At 43.9% G+C, this 20,001-nt stretch overlaps 1 protein-coding gene across 1 annotated transcript in view; it reads left to right on the forward strand.

Moving 5' to 3' along the window:
• The window catches only part of GRHL2 (grainyhead like transcription factor 2), a 144,280-nt gene that overhangs the window by 109,959 nt on the left and 14,320 nt on the right, over window positions 1-20,001 (forward strand). The window contains exons 9-15 of the mRNA XM_063924214.1: window positions 1,172-1,330; window positions 1,759-1,849; window positions 4,290-4,429; window positions 7,215-7,246; window positions 9,010-9,101; window positions 10,719-10,804; window positions 12,609-12,673. Of these exons, the coding sequence (XP_063780284.1) occupies window positions 1,172-1,330; window positions 1,759-1,849; window positions 4,290-4,429; window positions 7,215-7,246; window positions 9,010-9,101; window positions 10,719-10,804; window positions 12,609-12,673 (665 nt within the window). The remainder of the gene's footprint in view (window positions 1-1,171; window positions 1,331-1,758; window positions 1,850-4,289; window positions 4,430-7,214; window positions 7,247-9,009; window positions 9,102-10,718; window positions 10,805-12,608; window positions 12,674-20,001) is intronic.

Here is a 20,001-nt window from a genome sequence, read left to right on the forward strand (position 1 = left end):
TGAAAGATATGAACAATCTCGTTCATTAATGAACGAGATATCGGTCATATCTGTTAGTGTGTAGGCACCAACAATGAACGATGTGCGGCCCCGCTCTCGTTCATCGTTGGTGCCGGGTCGTTTATGCATGCAAGTCAATAAGGACAATCTCGTCCATATTAGCATGCACTGCTATGGAGCCGGGTGATGGGGGGAGTGAAGAAACTTCACTCCACCCCCCCCTCCCCTTCCCGCAACGCCGTATCGGCTGTCGGGCACCTCGGCGGCATATCGCCTAATGTCATGTGTAGGTCATTTGTCAGACACAGGCACAGATTTATGAAGCCCTGGAGAGTGATAGATTGCATGGTGATAAAGTACCAGCCAATCGCCTCCTGTGGGCAGTCCGGGGCATGGACGGCGGGGGGAAGTGGATAGTCCAGAGGTGTGGCATCAAGACTGCATCATCATGGCCATGCCCCCCGCTAAACAGGCTCTGTATAGCGGGGGCGGAGCTACAATGACTCGATTCAGCCTGAATTGTGTCAACGTATTCCCCTTGGACTGCCCACTTGTTCTCTGCTGTGTGCAGCCAGCGAAAGCGAGAGACCTGCCCACGTTTCCAGGGGGCCAGAAGGGCCACCCGATTTTCGGGAGCCTACCGGCCATTCCGGGAGGGTAGGCAAGTATGGTGCAGGGTAACACATATGTATTGCATGTGCAGGGGTTAGATCCTGGCAAAAAGATGGTTCCACGCAATCTGCCTTCAGTGGTTCTCACAAGGCAACAGAAGTCTAAGGGGTCTATTCATGAAGCAGTGAAAAGAGTGGAGAAGTGAGCCTGTGGCTGCTCTGTATAATTTTATAGTATGCAAATTATAAATGTGACTTCACTGCTGATTGGTTCGCCATGAGCAACTTCTCCAGTGGCTTACTTCTCCACAATTTTCACTGCTTCATGAATAGACCCCTTATAGGGCCACATCTGACCCATATGTGGTTAGATGGCCAGATGTGGCCTATAGGGGTTAAAGCATGATAATATAACCTTTTTATTTTCTGATCCAATCTTGTTCATGTGCCTTTCAGACATTACAAATACACGCTAGAACACCTGTTATTTGCTCTGCGGCAGCCCCAACCGTTTGCATACATGGCTCTCACAAGTCTGTTCTTCTTTGTTTTCTCCTTAGATTTTCATCACAGTGAATTGTCTCAGTACTGATTTCTCCTCTCAGAAAGGAGTCAAAGGTCTTCCACTTATGATTCAGATTGACACATATAGCTATAATAACCGCAGCAACAAGCCAATCCACCGGGCCTACTGCCAGATCAAGGTCTTCTGTGATAAGGTAACACAACAATGGATATATTCTGGCAGGCGATAATATATTATTCTTTAAAATGAATAGGTGATAGTGGCATTGACTGACTGCTGAGAAGAGCTTTTAATGTATGATTGATAAATCATAGTACGGGTAGGACCTTCTGTTACAGATCCTATAATAGCAGATGTTTCTATTGTCAGTGCAGTCACAATATCGCAACATAATGTTACGTCATTCTCTTGACTGGTGAATTAACTTATATTTTAGTATGTAATTCTATACTGCCATTCTAATATAATATAAAGTGGCCCTTGAAACTTGGAACAAATTTCCCCTGGAAATTTCCTGGACAACTTGAACTCTTAGTGAAAGGCATTATGGTACAAAAACAAAAACTTTTTTCTTCTCTCTCTCTTTTACACGTGTGCTTTTTTTTTTTTTGTTACTTCTAGGGAGCGGAGAGGAAAATCCGGGATGAAGAGCGAAAGCAGAACAAAAAAAAAGGCAAAAGTCAGACGGCACAGACTCCATGCACCAATAACTGTGAGTCCTATTTATTAATGAGGGTTCTGTTAGAGCAGGCCTGGCCAACCTGTGGCTCTCCAGATGTTGTGAAACTACACATCCCAGCATGCCCTGCCACAGTTTTTAGCCTTCCCTAATAGCAAAACTGTAGCAAAGCATGATGGGACTTGTAGTTTTACAACAGCTGGAGAGCCACAGGTTGGCCAGGCCTGTGTTAGAGCATTAACTTTTGGCATTTTAAGATAATTATATCTTTTATTGTCATGCTGATAGCTATGAACCTGGCAGCAGGATAATTAAACACGTTTTGTGTTATTGCATTGTGACACATCCCACGTTACAGAAAAACTATGGGCAATTTTGTGATATTTATGTAGCGTGCATCACATTCAGGGTTCCCATACTTTGTGACTGAGAAACCAGATTGTGATCTGAAGTTTTCAGAGGCCATGAAATAACCAAAAAAATACCCTGGCTGGAACAAAGCATCAATGGGCCCCGCCCCAATGCAGAAGCCCAGTGATGTCCGTGCTTTCTCTTCTGAGCTGTGCAGGGCCGGCCTGTACACTGAGGAGCCCAGTATGGGCCTTTTCTGAACATGCGCCAGTAACGCACATACTGCTGTTTTAAGCACCATTGTAGCAAACTATCGCTACTTATTTTCATTTGGGTCAGGAATTTCAATTATTGGAAAATATGTATCGTGAGGAAAATCTTTTGGCTGGAAAAAAGGGGAAAACTGGGACACATGGGAGCTCAAACCACATTTCACATTTCACCAGACATTCTTTCCCCCCGCTTTCTGTCTGAGCAAACACTCCCACATTTTCCATTAGGGCACACCCACCCCCACATACCTGGTTGGCAGCCATTTTGTTAGCAGGACAAATATTCATGTTGCTGAGTCTGTAGGCCATACTCTCTTGAATATTGGTTAGGCAAAATGGCTACATCCACAGTGTGTATGTGATGGGTGCTCTTTAATGTAGAAATGTAATAATTAAAACCCATCTGCTTCATAAAACTTAATGTATTTGCACACTTTATTGCACTAAAAGCAATAGCTTTTATATCATCAATCTCCGACTCAACAATAAGTATTAAAACACACACACACACACACACACACACACACACACACACACACACACACACACACACACACACACACACACACACACAATAGTGCATATATACAGTAGATGATATTATCTACATAGGTAATAGTTAAACTATTAGCATTTAAACATCACTGCCATAAAATAAAAAGTTAATTATTTTTATTAATTTTGTTGTTCAGGCCATCTTGAGATAAATGTAGCAAAAAAAGATATACTTATACATATACTTGGTTAGCTGCTGAGTGCATTCAGTATTCCTGATATCTAGCTAAACAGCTTTGACTGAATTGACTTGCACATCATAAGTTTGGCCAGGGCTGTTTCTAGCCAATTTGGCTCCCAGTGCGAGATTTAAAAATGCGCCCCCCCCCCCCCCCCATAACATTAAAAAATGTGCCCGTAGCCCCCCCCCCCCCCCCCTAGATAAAAAAAAACTTGCGTGTGCACCCGGCAAGGGGGCGTGGCCTCATCTAAATGGGTGTGGCCTCTTTTAAATGGGCATGGCCTCGTCTGAAAAGACTACCTCACAATCCAGTTTCTGACCCTGCTCCAACAGATCACGACCACCACAGGAAAAAAAAATTCTACCATATTAAGCCCCACACAGTAATGCCCCCTGTACCATATTATGCCACACACCGCAATGCCCTTGATACATTAAATCCCCACACTACGGCAGACAAGAGTCCCCATTTCACACATTACGGCAGGTGTCCCCATTTTACACATTAAGAGAAAGAGAGAGAGAGAGAATACTTGCTGAGGCGATTACCACTCTTCGGCCCGCCTCACCAGTCGCTCCTCGCGCCGGCCTTTCCCTCTTCCTAACTTGGATCCCCCTCTGTTCTCCGTTTGGGGGGGGGGGGGTTTCGCGTCGTGACGGGGTTGCGTCGTGACGTAACGACGCAAACGCGTCATTCCATCAAACTCCGCCCCCCGAGCGGGTTACTCGGGGAGAAATAGGAGGGGGAAGCAGGGAGCCACAGTTAGTGCCGCGGCGGGCGCCCAGTGCGGTTGCACTGCTCGCCTGCCCCAAGAAACGGCCCTGAGTTTGGCTAATTACTGTGGTCAGCGTGAATTGTTAATTTTTTGATGGCTAAAGGAGTGATCAGATCATAACATGCCTCACAGATTTTGACGGGACATTCCTGATTTGCAGAACTGGAAAGGGGTTAGGCTTTCACTGAAGTGGGTGGGGTTTATATGAAAGAGGGTGAGGCTTATTTATTCCCAATATCAGGAAGTGTTATATAATGACTTACTAATGGGATGAACTTGCATTCAGAAACGACCCATTCGAGTCCACTGATTCTGTTGTTTTGGGAATTTGTATGTAGCGTCTGATGCAAAGTTGTTAGCGGTCCCACTGCATAAGAAGAGCGACATCACCTTCTTCAAGACCATGACGGACCTAGACTCCCAGCCTGTGCTCTTCATTCCAGATGTTCATTTTGGAAACCTACAGAGGACAGGACAGGTATCCTCAGACTTTATGTTCTGATGACATGAAATGGTTAATCGTATTTGCAGTATGACTGTCGGATCATTGTCATGTGGTGTTCAGAGACTTTTGGCCCCAACAAAAGAAATACAGTATTTGTTTCTCAAATTATATTTGACTAAAGGATTGTGAAGTGATCAGCCCCATTTCCAATGCACAATAGACCCAATGCTCTTCTTTAAGTGTGCTGGGGACCATAATTACTGCACTAGCACTATCAAACTTGCATCAACCCTATGCTAGGTGCAGAATCTCCATCAGAGTGTGGCCACCAAAGTGATCAGGTATCTGCTGTGTGCATGTGCACGTCATCTATTCACGGGAGAGAGGCACTGGGGGAGGTCCAGCAGGTCCTGGAGTGCTGCCATGCCCCCACAGTGAAGAAAAATGGAGGTATGGCTTGTAGGCACTATATTTCCTGTAGGGCCACACCCCCTAGCCACAAGGTAAAACTCCCTAATTTTGGATGTCCATTTTTGTGCCTAAGAAAAATTGGAGGCATGGTAAGGTGTTATATTTACTGGTATGGGGATGGATGTATGCAGGGCCCATAACTAAGGGAGTGAGAGAGGTGCTGTAGCACAGTGCAAAGAGCCCAAGTGCTGCTCCCATGGTCCTTGCTTATGGCAGCTAGTGCCGCTGCTGCACCACCACCCGGAAAGTCCTTTGGACGGGATCCAGTCTCTAGGTCGACACTATTTAGGTCGACCACTATTGGTCAACAGTAACTAGGTCGACAAGGTTTCTAGGTCGACAGGGTCTCTAGGTCGACATGTTCTAGGTCGACAGGTCAAAAGGTCGATATGAGTTTTTCACGATTTCTTTTCTTTTTTTGAATCTTTTCATACTTAACGATCCATGTGGACTATAATTGGAACGGTAATCTTTGCTGAGCGAAGCGAGGCACCTTGCCCGAAGCATGGCGAGCAAAGTGAGCCATGCGAGGGGACACGGTGCACTAATTGGGGTTCCCGGTGACTCTACGAAGAAAACGACACCAAAAAAACATTAAAAACTCATGTCGACCTTTTGACCTGTCGACCTAGACCCTGTCGACCTAAAGACCCTGTCGACCTAGTTACTGTTGACCAATAGTGGACGACCTAGACACTGTCGACCTAGTTACTATTTACCTTCCATCCATACCACACCCCTTTGGACACCCTAGACATGCACATTGTAGCCTGTACAGCTGCTTGGTGCATCCTGAAGACACTCCACGCAGTACTGTAATTCCCGCCTTTGGTGGCTCCACCTCCTCGGCATAACGTCATTCAATCCGGTGGCATGGCCAGGACAGGGTGCAGTACAGTCTTGCCTTTTAAGACCTTCTAACAGTCTTTTTCAAATAAAAAAAATGATAGTTTGTTTATCTTCCAATGATTTTGATTGGTTATCGCCATCATGAATTGGTGGTAACAGGACAGGTACCACAAAGTACAGCAACACACTTAGGGGGTCATTCCGAGTTGATCGCTCGCTAGCAGTTTTTAGCAGCCGTGCAAATGCTATACCGCCGCCCACTGGGAGTGTATTTTAGCTTAGCAGAAGTGCAAACGTTTTTATCGCAGAGCGCCTGCAAAAAATTTTTGTGTAGTTTCAGAGTAGCTCAAAACCTACTCAGCACTTGCGATCACGTCAGACTATTCAGTTCCGGATTTGACGTCACACACCCGGCCAGCGTTCGACCAGCCACGCCGGCATTTTCCCTGGCACGCCTGCGTTTTTCCAAACACTCCCTGAAAACGGTCAGTTGCCACCCAGAAACGCCCACTTCATGTCAATCACTCAGCGGCAACCAGTGCGACTGAAATGCATCGCTAGACCCTGTGCAAAACTGCATCATTCGTTGTGCCCGTACGTCATGCGTGCGCATTGCGCTACATACGCAGAACTGCCATTTTTTAGCCTGATCGCTGCGCTGCGAACAAATGCAGCTAGCGATCAACTCGGAATGACCACCTTAGTACATAGGCTTCACTGCCTCACGGCACTGAGGTCATGTGTTCAATTCCCACCATGTTCCTAACTGTGTGGAGTTTGTATATTCTCCCCGTGCTTGCATGGCTTTCCTCCCACAATCCCAAAATATACCGGTAGGTTAATTGGCTTCCAACAAAAAATGAATGAACCCTAGTGTGTAAGTGTGTGCGTGTACATAGGCAGACAAGATGGGCCAAGTGCTTCTTATCTATCGTCAAATTCTATTGTGCACATATGTGGGGACAATTTCCGCTGTTGAGCAGCCAGTGAGCACAGTGTGCTATGGATGGTTATTGTGGTGCGTGTGCTGTATTTACTGTAGATTGTAATGGGAAGGGGAAAGTAAGTGCTTACAGCTTGTATGACATCTGTGATGTGTTCATCTCTGACCATTAGTGTAATCTGTGTGTTATAGTCAGGTCAGAATCAATACAAACTATCTTAGTGTAACACAACCATCTCTCTGGAATAGCACGTTTTATTAATGGCATTTGTAATATATTTCTGTCCTCCACAAAGATCATATTGCTGCTCTTGTCTACCTGAAACTAATTGTTTCTGTGTGTTATTCGATTTGTCTTAGGTAAAATACCCATTCTGTATGACTGCTAATCTATATAGAGTGCTCGAGGTGATTGTTTATCAGTCATCATTATATTCTTATTTGAGTAAATCAGGATAGATAACATGGCCGTCGCTGACCAGCCAATTGCAGTATTTATGATGTACACGTGGTTTTATAACGGTCTTCTTTTTTTTCTTTTATTTATTCAAACAGGTTTTCTACAATACAGACGATGATATAGAAGGGTAAGTGAAATCAACTAAGACTAGAATATAAATTATAATAGTGGGTAACATTTGAATGAACCAGTCATAACTTCAGTAATATGACTGGAGCGACGGATGTAGCTTCTTTACTGGCCATTGGTTAAGCAGCCTATCATGGAACAGACTGACTATACAAGGACAATGGGGGTCATTCCGAGTTGATCGCACGCTGACGATTTTCGTTGCGCTGAGATCAGGTCTCTACTGCGCATGTGTGTGCACCGCAATGTCGTACGAGTACAATGCAGATCGTTGCTGAGCTAAGGATTTAATAAAGAATCCATACGCACAGCCGATCGCAAGAAGATTGACAGAAAGAGGGCGTTTATGGGTGTCAACTGACCGTTTTCTGGGAGTGGTAGGGAAAACGCAGGCGTGTCTGGGCGTTTGGAGGGCGGTGGTATGATGTCAATTCTGCTGAGCCCATCCAGTGCCGGATCGGCCCACAGTCCCCAACGGGAAAACCCCGGTGGGCCCTACTGCTCGATGGCCAACTTCCACCTTTAGGAACCAGGTTCCAGACTGTGCACTAATTATATATTATACATGTTAAATTATACTGCACAGGACTGTGGTGTATTTTCTACAATGTATTCCTGTTATTTTTCTGGTACATTTTCAAGCATGCACTAGCAATATTTACTATATATAGATTTATCAAGGAACCTAGACCATGTACTCTCTAATGGATAGCCAAGCCTTTGTGGTGACTGCTCACACTCCTAAGCATGGGCCCCTACCCCTGCATTCCCCCTGTGGGCCCTTCATGACCCTGTCCAACACTGAGCCTAACTGCCTCTATTGGTGAAAGTAGTGCTATATAGCCCATCGCTTATGTTGGCAGCTGCCGGATAGCTGCTCTTTATGCCCCCTTAGTGGTAGATGGAGGTCCTGGATCAAAATGAGCCGGGCACCCCATGGCCTGTCTACCTTCCCCATGCAGTCTTGACCTGACGTAAAGGGCAGACTGGCAGTACACTCAGTGGGAGGTGAAGGCAAGGATGTGTGAAAACTGGGAGGGGGGGGGGGGAGAGGGTGAGAAAAAAAAGGGTAGTGAGTAAGTGGGAGATGGTTAAGAAATGGGAAAGCGAGATGTTAGGGGAAGAGGAAAGATGAAGGATGTAGGGATACAGGGGGAAAGAATGTGAGCTGGAAACAGGGAAGCAGAGGGATGGGTAAAAGGAGGGAGGGGGGACAGAGACAGGGGAAGTGGGGGTGGAAGAGAGAAAAAAAGCCAGTCGGCATCAGACACAACAGTTAGAGTGAAAGTAGGAGGCCGCAGCAGATATTGAACATACAGTATATATGAAGGATAACTATTATTTGCGGGTACCCACTGAAAAGCGAGTGTTTTTGGGGGATGTCTCACAAATAATAATCGTTAGCCCCATAGACTATGAGATTATTTCCTCGTTTTAGTTTTGTGCAATTACAGAATTGGAATGAAGATGTAAAAGTGACAAGATCAAGGTTAAATTAATCGTTATTTCAAATGAGTATTGGAAGATGTCCTGACCTTATTCACTAACAGCTTGATTTAATCCTGCTGAGAAATACCGCACTGTGTTAAATGTGTCCCGTTTGCTATGACTGTTACAAATGTAGAATTCTGAACCTAGGACCTTACTGCTGAGAGATTACAGTGACAGTGGAGATTTAGGAACTGGGACAGACAGACAATAGCACGCCGCCCCCTAGAGGTTGCAGCCAGATACAACTAAATAATCTGCTGTTTTGCACAGGAGCAGTGTTTTGGTGAAAAGGATGCTGCGCCCGGTGGATGAAGAATTTGGTCCTCCTGCACCAAAGCAAATGAAAGAAGGGAACAAAAAAGGTGAAATTACTTATTTAAAAATAATAACAGAAAAAAACAGGCGCATGTGTGTCTAGTGGGAATAAACCATGGTGTTTACAGAAACAAACAGGTGTGGCTACTAATTACCATTTACATTAGGGAATTATTCCGTGCTGGAGGTCTGAACGCTGTACAAAAGTACAATCTCAGTATCAATAAGGTTACACAACACTGTGTTCATACATTACTTCAATGGATTCAAGGGCAATTCAGTTATATTAGAATGCAGCCTATCGCTTTGACTTGGAACTGGTGACATCACTGATTGACATTTTCATTTCTTATAATAACTGGGATGCCCTCTACTGCTTGCCAGTCTTTGGGAAAAATCAAATAGCATCATAAATTCTTATAGAGATGTGCCACTACACTCTAAATTACTATAACAATCCAGTGATAAAGATGGAAGGTCCAAAATAAGAAAAATGGCTTCTTATCCGGCAAACATAACCCCAGAGCCTAAATTTAAAAAAACACAAAAAAACCTCTAACTCTTTTTGTCTTGAAAGTGCTGAAGAGAAGTGAAACGGCCTTTATTTTGTCACCAGATATGTTTATAAAGACCTATTTAAAACTGATGCTAATTGCCGGTGGAATATTTAGTTTAGATTAGTATCACAGTGATGCTAACAAATATGCCACCGGTATTTAACATCATTTATTTCTCCGGCCCCTCACCTGCGCTGTCCTCCGTTGTGTTGCTAACAGTGAAAGGCTAATGAACAAATGGGGGTAATTCAGAGTTGATTGCAGCAGCAAATTTGTTAGCAGTTGAACAAAACCATGTGCACTGCAGGTGGGGCAGATGTAACATATGTGCAGAGAGAGTTAGATTTGGGTGGGTTATTTTGTTTCTGTGCAGGATAAATATTGGCTGCTTTATTTTTACACTGCAATTTAGATTTCAGTTTGAACACACCCCACTCAAATCTAACTCCCTCTGCACGTTATATCTGTCACCCCCATGCAGTGCACATGGTTTTGCCCAACTGCTAACAATTTTATTGCTGCGATCATCTCTGAATTAAGCCCAATGTGTATGCATAACGTCAAGTCTGCATATTGCACTGTCACCCAGCGGAGGCTGGTTTCTGCTGAAAGCAGGAAAGGCTTTTGCTGGGTCCCTGTTGCTGGCAACGGGAACCGTACAGCTAACGCTTCTGAAACAGCTGTAAGCTCAACTTTTACCTCTGTTTTATAAATACTGAACGGAGCACATAACCCGTGTAATGAGTGCTAAAGAGGTTATTGCTTGTTCTTAAATGGTAATTGGTCTGTGTATCCACAGACTTTATATTGGGGTGTTACCCTCGGTATGGCCAAGATATCTGAAAGTAGTGGCCGATGACCCGCTCTTTGGTAAAGTGTTGCCTTAGCAATTGTAGCACTCTTCAAAGTGATTCTTTTGTCCAATAAGTGGCTAGGGCATCCTCTGAACTTCTGAAGTACCTATTGTCCAAATTTCTCTTCAATTATTAGAACTCGATCCAAAGTAGTGATCCTTTTAATGAAAAGTATATTGTCCATTTGGGTAATAATTCTGATGTAATCTATACAGTCTGGTTTGATCTTTTCCTGTTTCCTTGTTATTTTCAGTTCTACTTTATGTGAGAAAAGAATCTGATGAAGTATTTGATGCTCTAATGTTAAAGTATCCTACGGTGAAGGGGCTGTTGGAAGCTGTAAGTACGATAGGCAAGCATTACCTTCTTTTTCATAACTACGCAGGGCATGCTGGGTCTTGTAGTTCCATGGCAGCTGGACAGCACTATGGCTTTGTGAGCTTGTGTTTATATAACATTGTAGATACTTTATACTGTATTCCCTGCTGGTGGGAGTGTTCAGTTCCATGACCTACATTCCAGAGGATGAGCTGCTATTAGCCAATAAATACAGAGTATACTTGCCTACGCTCCCGGATTCTGCGAGAGATACACGGTTTCTTGGGTAGTCCCCCGCAGCCCCAAAAGAGTAGGCACCCCTCCCACATTCTGCCCACTTCCTAGTGAAGTGGGCAGAATGTGAAGATAAATACGAAAAATTGGGGGCCTGTCAGAGGGGGTGGTGCCTAATGATGCAATTATATGCTAATCGTGCCATTTTAGCCATGCCCCTATGCAAATCCAAGCAAATTGAACAATTTTCCTCACAAGGGGGTGGTGCCTAAAGATGTTATTTGCTCTGCCCCACCCCCATCACCACCCACATGATTCTCCTCTCCGGGCATCTCTCGGAGAGGAGATTTATAATGTAGGTAAGTGTGAACGGACGGTCCCGTACGAAAGCCCTCACCGCTTTTGCGTCTTGTCCCCAGTACACAGAATGGATGTCTAGGTCATGCTGGACCTGGCCACATGGGGATTCCCACTTACCGTCAGTAACCGCCTGTTACTGACCCCCACCCACTGCGCAGTGGGCGGGTTTACGCTGCCACCACCAAACTCCTAACCTGCCGTGGCGTTTGCACGGTAGCAGGCTGAAGGCGGAGCTTGGAGACGCTGGTTACACCCTGGACAGGAGGAAAACGGAGCTAGGTTTCGCCTAGCCCTGCTGGTCACAAGATGAAGCGGTCTTCTTTAGGCAGATGATGTTTATTTGCCAAATACAGCCATCAAAAAGGCTCAGCAATACAGCCAGATGTTACAGCAGAATGAAACTGGTATAATACACTTTAAGCTCACAGGCCTCCTCTTTTTATACAGTAAAACCACAAACCACAGTCCTTTCCATCCAATCAGGATATCTAACAAAATATAATTAAATTACATTTTAAAAGGATATAAGTGCATGAAGCAATTTCCTCCTTCCTGTCACACACAACGTTTGGTATAATTTAAACTCCCAATTCCTACCACCTGGGAGTTTACACTTCGCCATTGAGACATTTAACACATAGCTTCAAAATACAAATGTTTCTGTCTCATTCACATCGCCATGCAAACCCATTGTTTGGTATTACAACAAGAAAGGCTGAAACCTTCCACCTTCGTTTGTATTTCAAAGAAAATTTCTGGCCACCAAAAGGCCGGCTAATTGACACTTACTTGTAAATTTTGCAGGGCTACGATCAACTCGGAATGACCCCCATGGTGCATAGTGGTTGTACTGTTTTTATTTCAGTAAATTACTATATTACTGTAATATATTTGTTTCATATAAATATTAGTAAATTATATAATGAACAATTGTTCAAGTATGTTGCACAATATAGGAAAGTTCATATGCATATGGAAAATATAATCTTCTAGATACACATTGGCATTCTTTTATTGGTCTGCACTGCAGTATATACTGTGTTATACTGCAGGTAGATGGCAGCACAGTGTTATAAATAAACACAAACCTATTGTTCATTTAATGGAGCCTCAGACTCCTGCTGAAACCAGTTCAGCTCCTGATGGCAGTTATGTCCACAGCCACCAAGTGTCCTGCCATTTGCTGGAAATGTTCTTAGTTTCTTTTGTTTTCATTTTTATTTTATTCTAGATATCTGAAAAGTATGGTATTCCTGTGGAGAAGATTATGAAAATCTATAAGAAAAGCAAAAAAGGGTAAGATAGGAATATAACTAAATGACCAGGAGATGCAGAATCTAAGGAGACTCTGGGCTTTGTGGTTCTTATCTGCAGTCAAATTCTATGTTTCTATGTGACTCCTTTTCCAAATAATCTCGTTAAGTTTATCCTATGTAATTTTAAGACAAATGTATTATCTGCATATTTTGTGTTTTTATTTCTCTTTCTATAAAATGTTCATATTCAAATATAAGAATGCCAAACTGGAACCATACATACATTCATACATACATTATATCCATGAAAAGATATTATAACTGAGTAAAGCACGCAGCACAACGTTGTTATAATGTAATATAACCGAACAGCAGTTTATTGATAAACAATAGGTATTGAACAATGCATAACAGGTATATATAAAAATGCAGATAAAGATTATAAGGATATACTTAACTTATGTTTAGACTTCAACGATCCCTCTTTCTGTACTAATCAGACACCTAGATTGAGGAAAGTGAATACTGGACACCATCTATCCAAATCAATAGAGGAACCAGCGCTGGCTTTAAAAATTTATAAACAATCTGGACAGTTTGTTGTAAAATAAATATTAGACAATTAGAATAGTTGATTCTCAGCCGATCCAGTATATTGGCTCCTGATGAAGCTGGTCCTGTAACCAGCGAAACGCGTAGAGCCTGACCCTGAGAACCGATACTAAACAAGTTATTTTGGACTCCTGTAATCCATCCCTGGCACCAATTGGACACTATGCTCCACCATTTGGATTAGCAGCTAAGCACTTTTCATTTTGGATTCCCTTCTGGCCATAAAATGGACAATTCCTAAGGCTGACAGCCAGGGCCAGTTGTACACCTTGTGGTGCCCAGTGCAAAAGTTTCCACTGGTGCCCCTTCCGGTGGCAAAATAGGGGTGTGGCTTCATAGGGGAGGGGTGTGGCTACAGTTATACCCCCAGATTTGCCCCAAGTAGTTGTGCCCCCCAGCAGCTGTGCCCCCAGTAGCTGTACTCCCTGTAGCTATGTCTCCTGTAGCTATGCCCCCAGTAGATGTGCCCCGTCGCTGTGCCCCCTGTTGCTTTGCCCCCAGTAGTTGTGCCCCCTGTCGCTGTGCCCCCAGTAGTTGTGCCCTCTGCTGCTGTGCCCCCTGTCGCTGTCAAACACACACAAAAATAAAAAAACAATACTTACCACTGCCCCGCTCCTGCTTCCCGACCGCTGCTGCTGTTCCTCCGTTTGGCCTCCCGCGGCTCCTCTCTATGGGAGAGACGTCATGACATCTCTCCCATAGTAGCGCCGCACAGACACTAGAGGTCAATAATGACCTCTAGTGTCTGTCACTGGAGCCGGCTGCAGCGGACGCCCACAAAGCCCACGGCATCTGCTGCACCCGGGGTGCGGGTAGGCGGGGTGACTGCGCCCGCACCCCCAGGCCGCAGCGCCCCGGGCGCAGGCACTGCTTGCCGCACCAAGAACTGCTCCTGCTGACAGCACATCAAGGGACGACAAAAATCAATTTCTGGTAATATCCATTGCTTATATGCTGACTGTGATCGTTTTGGAGGAGGTCCTAGCCTAATGAGGATTTAATTATACGAGCCAATGTAGTGGATCGGCTGAGAATCAACTATTCTAATTTGATGGCATTACTAATCTTATCAGTTTGGTGACATTGTCTATTTTACTAAAAGTTTTTATTTAAAACATATACCCTTTTATATATATTCTTTTGAATGTGTATTGATAAATAAATTATCTGTTATTTATTTTACAACAAACCGTCCAGATTATTTATACATTTTTACAGCCAGCGCTGGTTCCTCTATTGTTTTTGCTATATTTTTCTAAGGGAATTTGACCATCCCTTTACCAGCGGCTGCTGACAGCGCACTTGTATACATTTCTATAATCTATCCAAATCAGCTCCATAAACAAAGGCAAAGATATGTTGCACATCACAACCCTTTATTCCCCTTAAGATTAGGAGTGTCTCCACAGAAATGTATACAAACTATATAGCATCTATACATTGATGCTGTAGTTTATGAGCAGTAGGGGGCAGTATTGTTCTAGTTATGGTTATAACTAAATAATAACATATAAAGTAATCTATTAGCCTGTTCTGAAGGCCACGTGTTATGGCTTAGGGCTTAGGTGCATGTCAGTCTGAGCAGAACCCATGGGAACAGGCAAAATGTTCTCTTCACATCCTACAGCACACAAACACGCAGCATCCTATGGACTATCAATGCGGGACAAGGGTCACATAAATTTTAACATTAACTCCACTGGTTACACTGGGCTGCCTATATATAATGCCCATGCATCCATTTTGAGAACTGAAGCAATACTATATATACTCAATGCACCATTTTGTGGAAGCAGCTATTTTATGGACTGAACCTACATTCTTGGGAATGAGACCTGCCCACTCCCTAGGAACCCTTGACGCCACTGAATGGAATGGACACAATACATTCTCATTTATGGAGTATATATCAAAAAAGATATAGACAGGCGCATATATGGGCAGTTTCTCCTAGCAGCTGTGATGGGAGGTAGTCAGTCTCCCCAAGAAATATAAATATGAAAAGTAAGATAAAGAACAGTGCTAAAAATAATGATTAAAAACAATTTAATCCAAATTTGTTAACTGTTGTGATAGTAAAACGTTACTGTAAAGAAAACACTCAGGTAACGATTAATTAACAGGACTTATCCACCAGTACATGCACCTCTTTGGAAACAATGTCCAATCATTTTGTGGTAATTACTCACACATGGCCATGTTTTAAAACAACAAGAATGGCTGCGCTGTGTGTCAGTAGTTATGCACAGAAGAGAGCAAACGTGTGATATGTGAATCTTATATTTAATAAAAAATGCAAAAATAAAATCAACATAAAAATTGGTATCAACACACCTATATCTGTCTCAAGTGACAATTGACTGATGAATAAAAAATAAAGGAAAAGTTCATATTCCACAGTTCAGGAGAAAATTCAGTGTAGTGCAATTCCAAATGGTTATCTCATATACGTCACCAGGTAAGTCGTTGGAAGCATATGGTACCTCTCCGAATGGGCTGGTAAAGATTTAGCCGAGCGTCCCCGGCTAAACAATCCTGCTTTGCCCAATGTACTGCACAGCGGAGGGAGAATCTAAATGCTGCCTGATGATTAGCACTCGTCACAGTGAGGAGATGAACGGCAGCCTCCTGCGGAGGAAAGGATAGTCCGGCAATAGTCACCAATAGCAGCGGTGAGGCAGGCAGCAGCCTGTGAGGTGATGAGCCGGTCAATGAAAATGAAGGAGAAACCAGTATGGATTGCACGGAGGTGTATCACCTGGACCAGATGTGCTTTAGAGGCGGAGTCCTGACGCGTTTCGTCACGATAAAGTCACGTGATCGTGACGAAACGCGTCAGGACTCCGCCTCTAAAGCACACCTGGTCCAGGTGATACACCTCTGTGCAATCCATACTGGTTTCTCCTTCATTTTCATTGACCGGCTCATCACCTCACAGGCTGCTGCCTGCCTCACCGCTGCTATTGGTGACTATTGCCGGACTATCCTTTCCTCCGCAGGAGGCTGCCGTTCATCTCCTCACTGTGACGAGTGCTAATCATCAGGCAGCATTTAGATTCTCCCTCCGCTGTGCAGTACATTGGGCAAAGCAGGATTGTTTAGCCGGGGACGCTCGGCTAAATCTTTACCAGCCCATTCGGAGAGGTACCATATGCTTCCAACGACTTACTTGGTGACGTATATGAGATAACCATTTGGAATTGCACTACACTGAATTTTCTCCTGAACTGTGGAATATGAACTTTTCCTTTATTTTTTATTCATCAGTCAATTATCACTTGAGACAGATATATAGGTGTGTTGATACCAATTTTTATGTTGATTTTATTTTTGCATTTTTTATTAAATATAAGATTCACATATCACACGTTTGCTCTCTTTTGTGCATAACTACTGACACACAGCGCAGCCATTCTTGTTGTTTTAGTCTGTCCTTCCATTCTTCACATAGTGGTCACGGCAAGCGCAGTGTCTCAGCAGTTTTTTTAATATTCTTCTTAACATTTATATTTTATTCATACCAGTTAGGCGCTGCACTAGTAATGTTTTTTCATGGCCATGTTTTACCAGCACTTGGAATAGTCCAGCTGTATGGGGTTTCCAAACTGTGTTCCAAATAAAGGAGTCCAATTGATTAAGCTCGTTCGGCGACGGCAGTGGCAGTGTTGGATCCTGGTTCACAGATAACTTTTGCTGGTGTTGCTGTTTAGCTGGAAGTTTCCAATCCAATGGACAGTGTTAGATGGCGCAGTCATTTGACTGAAGGTTTTCCAGTTGAAGAAAGGTGCTAGGTGGAGCAGTCCAGTGCCTTGTGTTCAAAAACTGACGCGTTTCGCCACTCGGTGGCTCTTTCAAAGGTCATTGTTTCCAAAGAGGTGCATGTACTGGTGGATAAGTCCTGTTAATTAATCGTTACCGGAGTGTCTTCTTTACAGTAACGTTTCCTATCACATAACTGTTTTAACAAATTTGGATTAAATTGTTTTTAATTATTATTTTTTAGCGACATTCTCATTTATATTGGTTCAGGTCACAAAATGGCTGCCTCTAATGTCTTTAGGAAATGGATGGATATATTGCTTTGGACAGGCACTGACAGATAAAAGGGATAAAACCAGATCTCTGTGGCTGAGTTATGTTTATATTATTATTATTATTATTATTATTATTTACACATGAGGAGAAATTATATATAAGGTTTGCAGCATCGTATATATGGAGGGAGGGATTAAGTTTACAAAGCTTGGAGAGAGATAAATTACCAACCAATTCATTCCTGTCATTTTACAGGCTGGGAGAATGAAAAGTGACAATTGGGAGCTGATTAGTTGGTACTTTATCTCTCCAAGCTTTGATAAATCTCCTCCTTAACTTCTATATTGACCACAGAGTGAACTTGTAACTTGAGAGAATGCTAAAATTCATTCCAGGGCAATTCCTGGCACTTTCACAGTGTGTACTAAATTTAAAATAAATGCAATATTTTTACTGGGGCTAAAAATATTCATTTTGCTGCTATTACTGCATTAAGGGGAAGCGGAGCACAGCAGTTTATCAAACAACGGCTGTATATTTAAACAGTACTACAATATTTTGGTCATATCAGGGCTGAGCGTATAAATAGTGAGTCACTCTGAACTGAAATATCTCGTTTATAATGTGGATTTCTTTCCTGTGAGTCTCAGAAGCCTGTAAACTCCTCACATTAGACTGGGCTGAGCCACATCATCAATATAGAAAAATGATGTTATCACGGTGAAAATGCGGTTTGTGATTTAATGGTCTCATAGACTTAGCAGAATTTATTGCAGTGAATGGAGCATCACATGAATTTTTTTTAAAGTACTTGAACATTTTGAGATATTCAAAGCTAAATAAATGGAGATCTGTCACAATCGCTCATACTGTCCTCTCAGTCCTTAGCCTTAGTTTATTGTCTACTCTATCTGTAACTCTATATTAAGATATATTTGAATGTAACCAAAATGATAGCAAAATGAGTTTTATGGTAAGAACTTACCTTTGTTAAAACTCTTTCTGCGAGGTACACTGGGCTCCACAAGGAAAGACATTGGGGTGTAGAGTAGGATCTTGATCCGAGGCACCAACAGGCTCAAAAGCTTTGACTGTTCCCAAGATGCATAGCTCCGCCTCCTCTATAACCCCACCTCCGTGCACAGGAGCTCAGTTTTTAGTTAACCAGCCCAATGCAGTAGCAGGAAAAGAGACGATAACAGTTAGTAGCCACAAACACCACATTCTCACGACAGGAGAAGTGTCAGTGGCTAATGCCATACCAACCCAAAGAAACTAAGTGCGTCAGGGTGGGCGCCTTGTGGAGCCCAGTGTACCTCGCAGAAAGAGTTTTAACAAAGGTAAGTTCTTACCATAAAACTCGTTTTCTGCTGCGGGGTACACTGGGCTCCACAAGGAAAGACATTGGGGATGTCCTAAAGCAGTTCCTTATGGGAGGGGACGCACTGTAGCGGGCACAAGAACCCGGCGTCCAAAGGAAGCATCCTGGGAAGCGGCAGTATCAAAGGCGTAGAACCTTATGAACGTGTTCACTGAGGACCACGTAGCCGCCTTGCACAATTGTTCAAGGGTCGCACCACGGCGGGCCGCCCAAGAAGGTCCAACAGACCGAGTAGAATGGGCCGTAATGTGAGCAGGAGCTGACAAACCAGCCTTCACATAAGCATGTGCAATCACCATTCTAATCCATCTGGCCAAAGTCTGCTTGTGTGCAGGCCAGCCACGTTTGTGAAAAGCAGACAGAACAAAGAGAGAATCAGATTTCCTAATAGAAGCAGTTCTCTTCACATAGATACGGAGAGCCCGTACCACATCCAAAGACCACTCTTTGGGAGACAAGTCAGGAGAGACCAGGGCCGGAACCAAAATCTCCTGGTTAAGGTGGAACGAAGATACCACCTTAGGTAAATATCCGGGACGAGTTCGAAGAACCGCCCGGTCACGGTGAAAAATCAGATATGGGGAACTACAGGACAAGGCACCCAAATCCGACACTCTTCTAGTGGAGGCAATAGCCAGCAAAAACACCACCTTAAGGGAAAGCCACTTAAGGTCAGCTGAGCCAAGAGGTTCAAATGGGGACTCTTGCAACGCCTCCAACACCACCGACAAGTCCCAAGGAGCCACAGGCGGGATATAGGGAGTAAAGGTATGAACATCAGGCAAGGTTGCAATTTTTCTCTGAAACCACACCGACAAGGCAGAAATATGAACCTTGAGGGAGGCCAGACGCAGGCCTAAGTCCAGGCCCTGCTGCAGAAAAGCCAAAAGTTTGGCTGTACTAAACTTGGAAGCGTCATAATTGTTAGATGCGCACCAAACAAAGTAAGAATGCCAGACCCTATGGTAAATCCAAGCAGAAGCCGGTTTCCGGGCCCGCAACATAGTTTGAATGACCGCCTCAGAAAACCCTTTAGCCCTCAAGATGGAAGCTTCAAGAGCCACGCCGTCAAAGACAGCCGGGCCAGGTCCTGGTAGACACAGGGGCCCTGAACGAGGAGGTCTGGGCGTTGTGGAAGTAGAACTGGACGCTCTGACGAGAGGCCCTGAAGGTCTGAGAACCAGTGCCGTCTGGGCCACGCTGGAGCTATGAGAAGCAGGATTCCTCCTTCCCGCTTGAACTTCCGAATTACCCTGGGCAGGAGTGACACCGGAGGGAACACGTATGGCAGCCAAAACCTCCACGGCTCCGCCAGCGCATCCATGAATGCTGCTTGAGGA

This window comes from Pseudophryne corroboree, chromosome 5 (assembly GCF_028390025.1).
Source record: "Pseudophryne corroboree isolate aPseCor3 chromosome 5, aPseCor3.hap2, whole genome shotgun sequence".
Lineage (NCBI taxonomy): Eukaryota > Metazoa > Chordata > Amphibia > Anura > Myobatrachidae > Pseudophryne > Pseudophryne corroboree.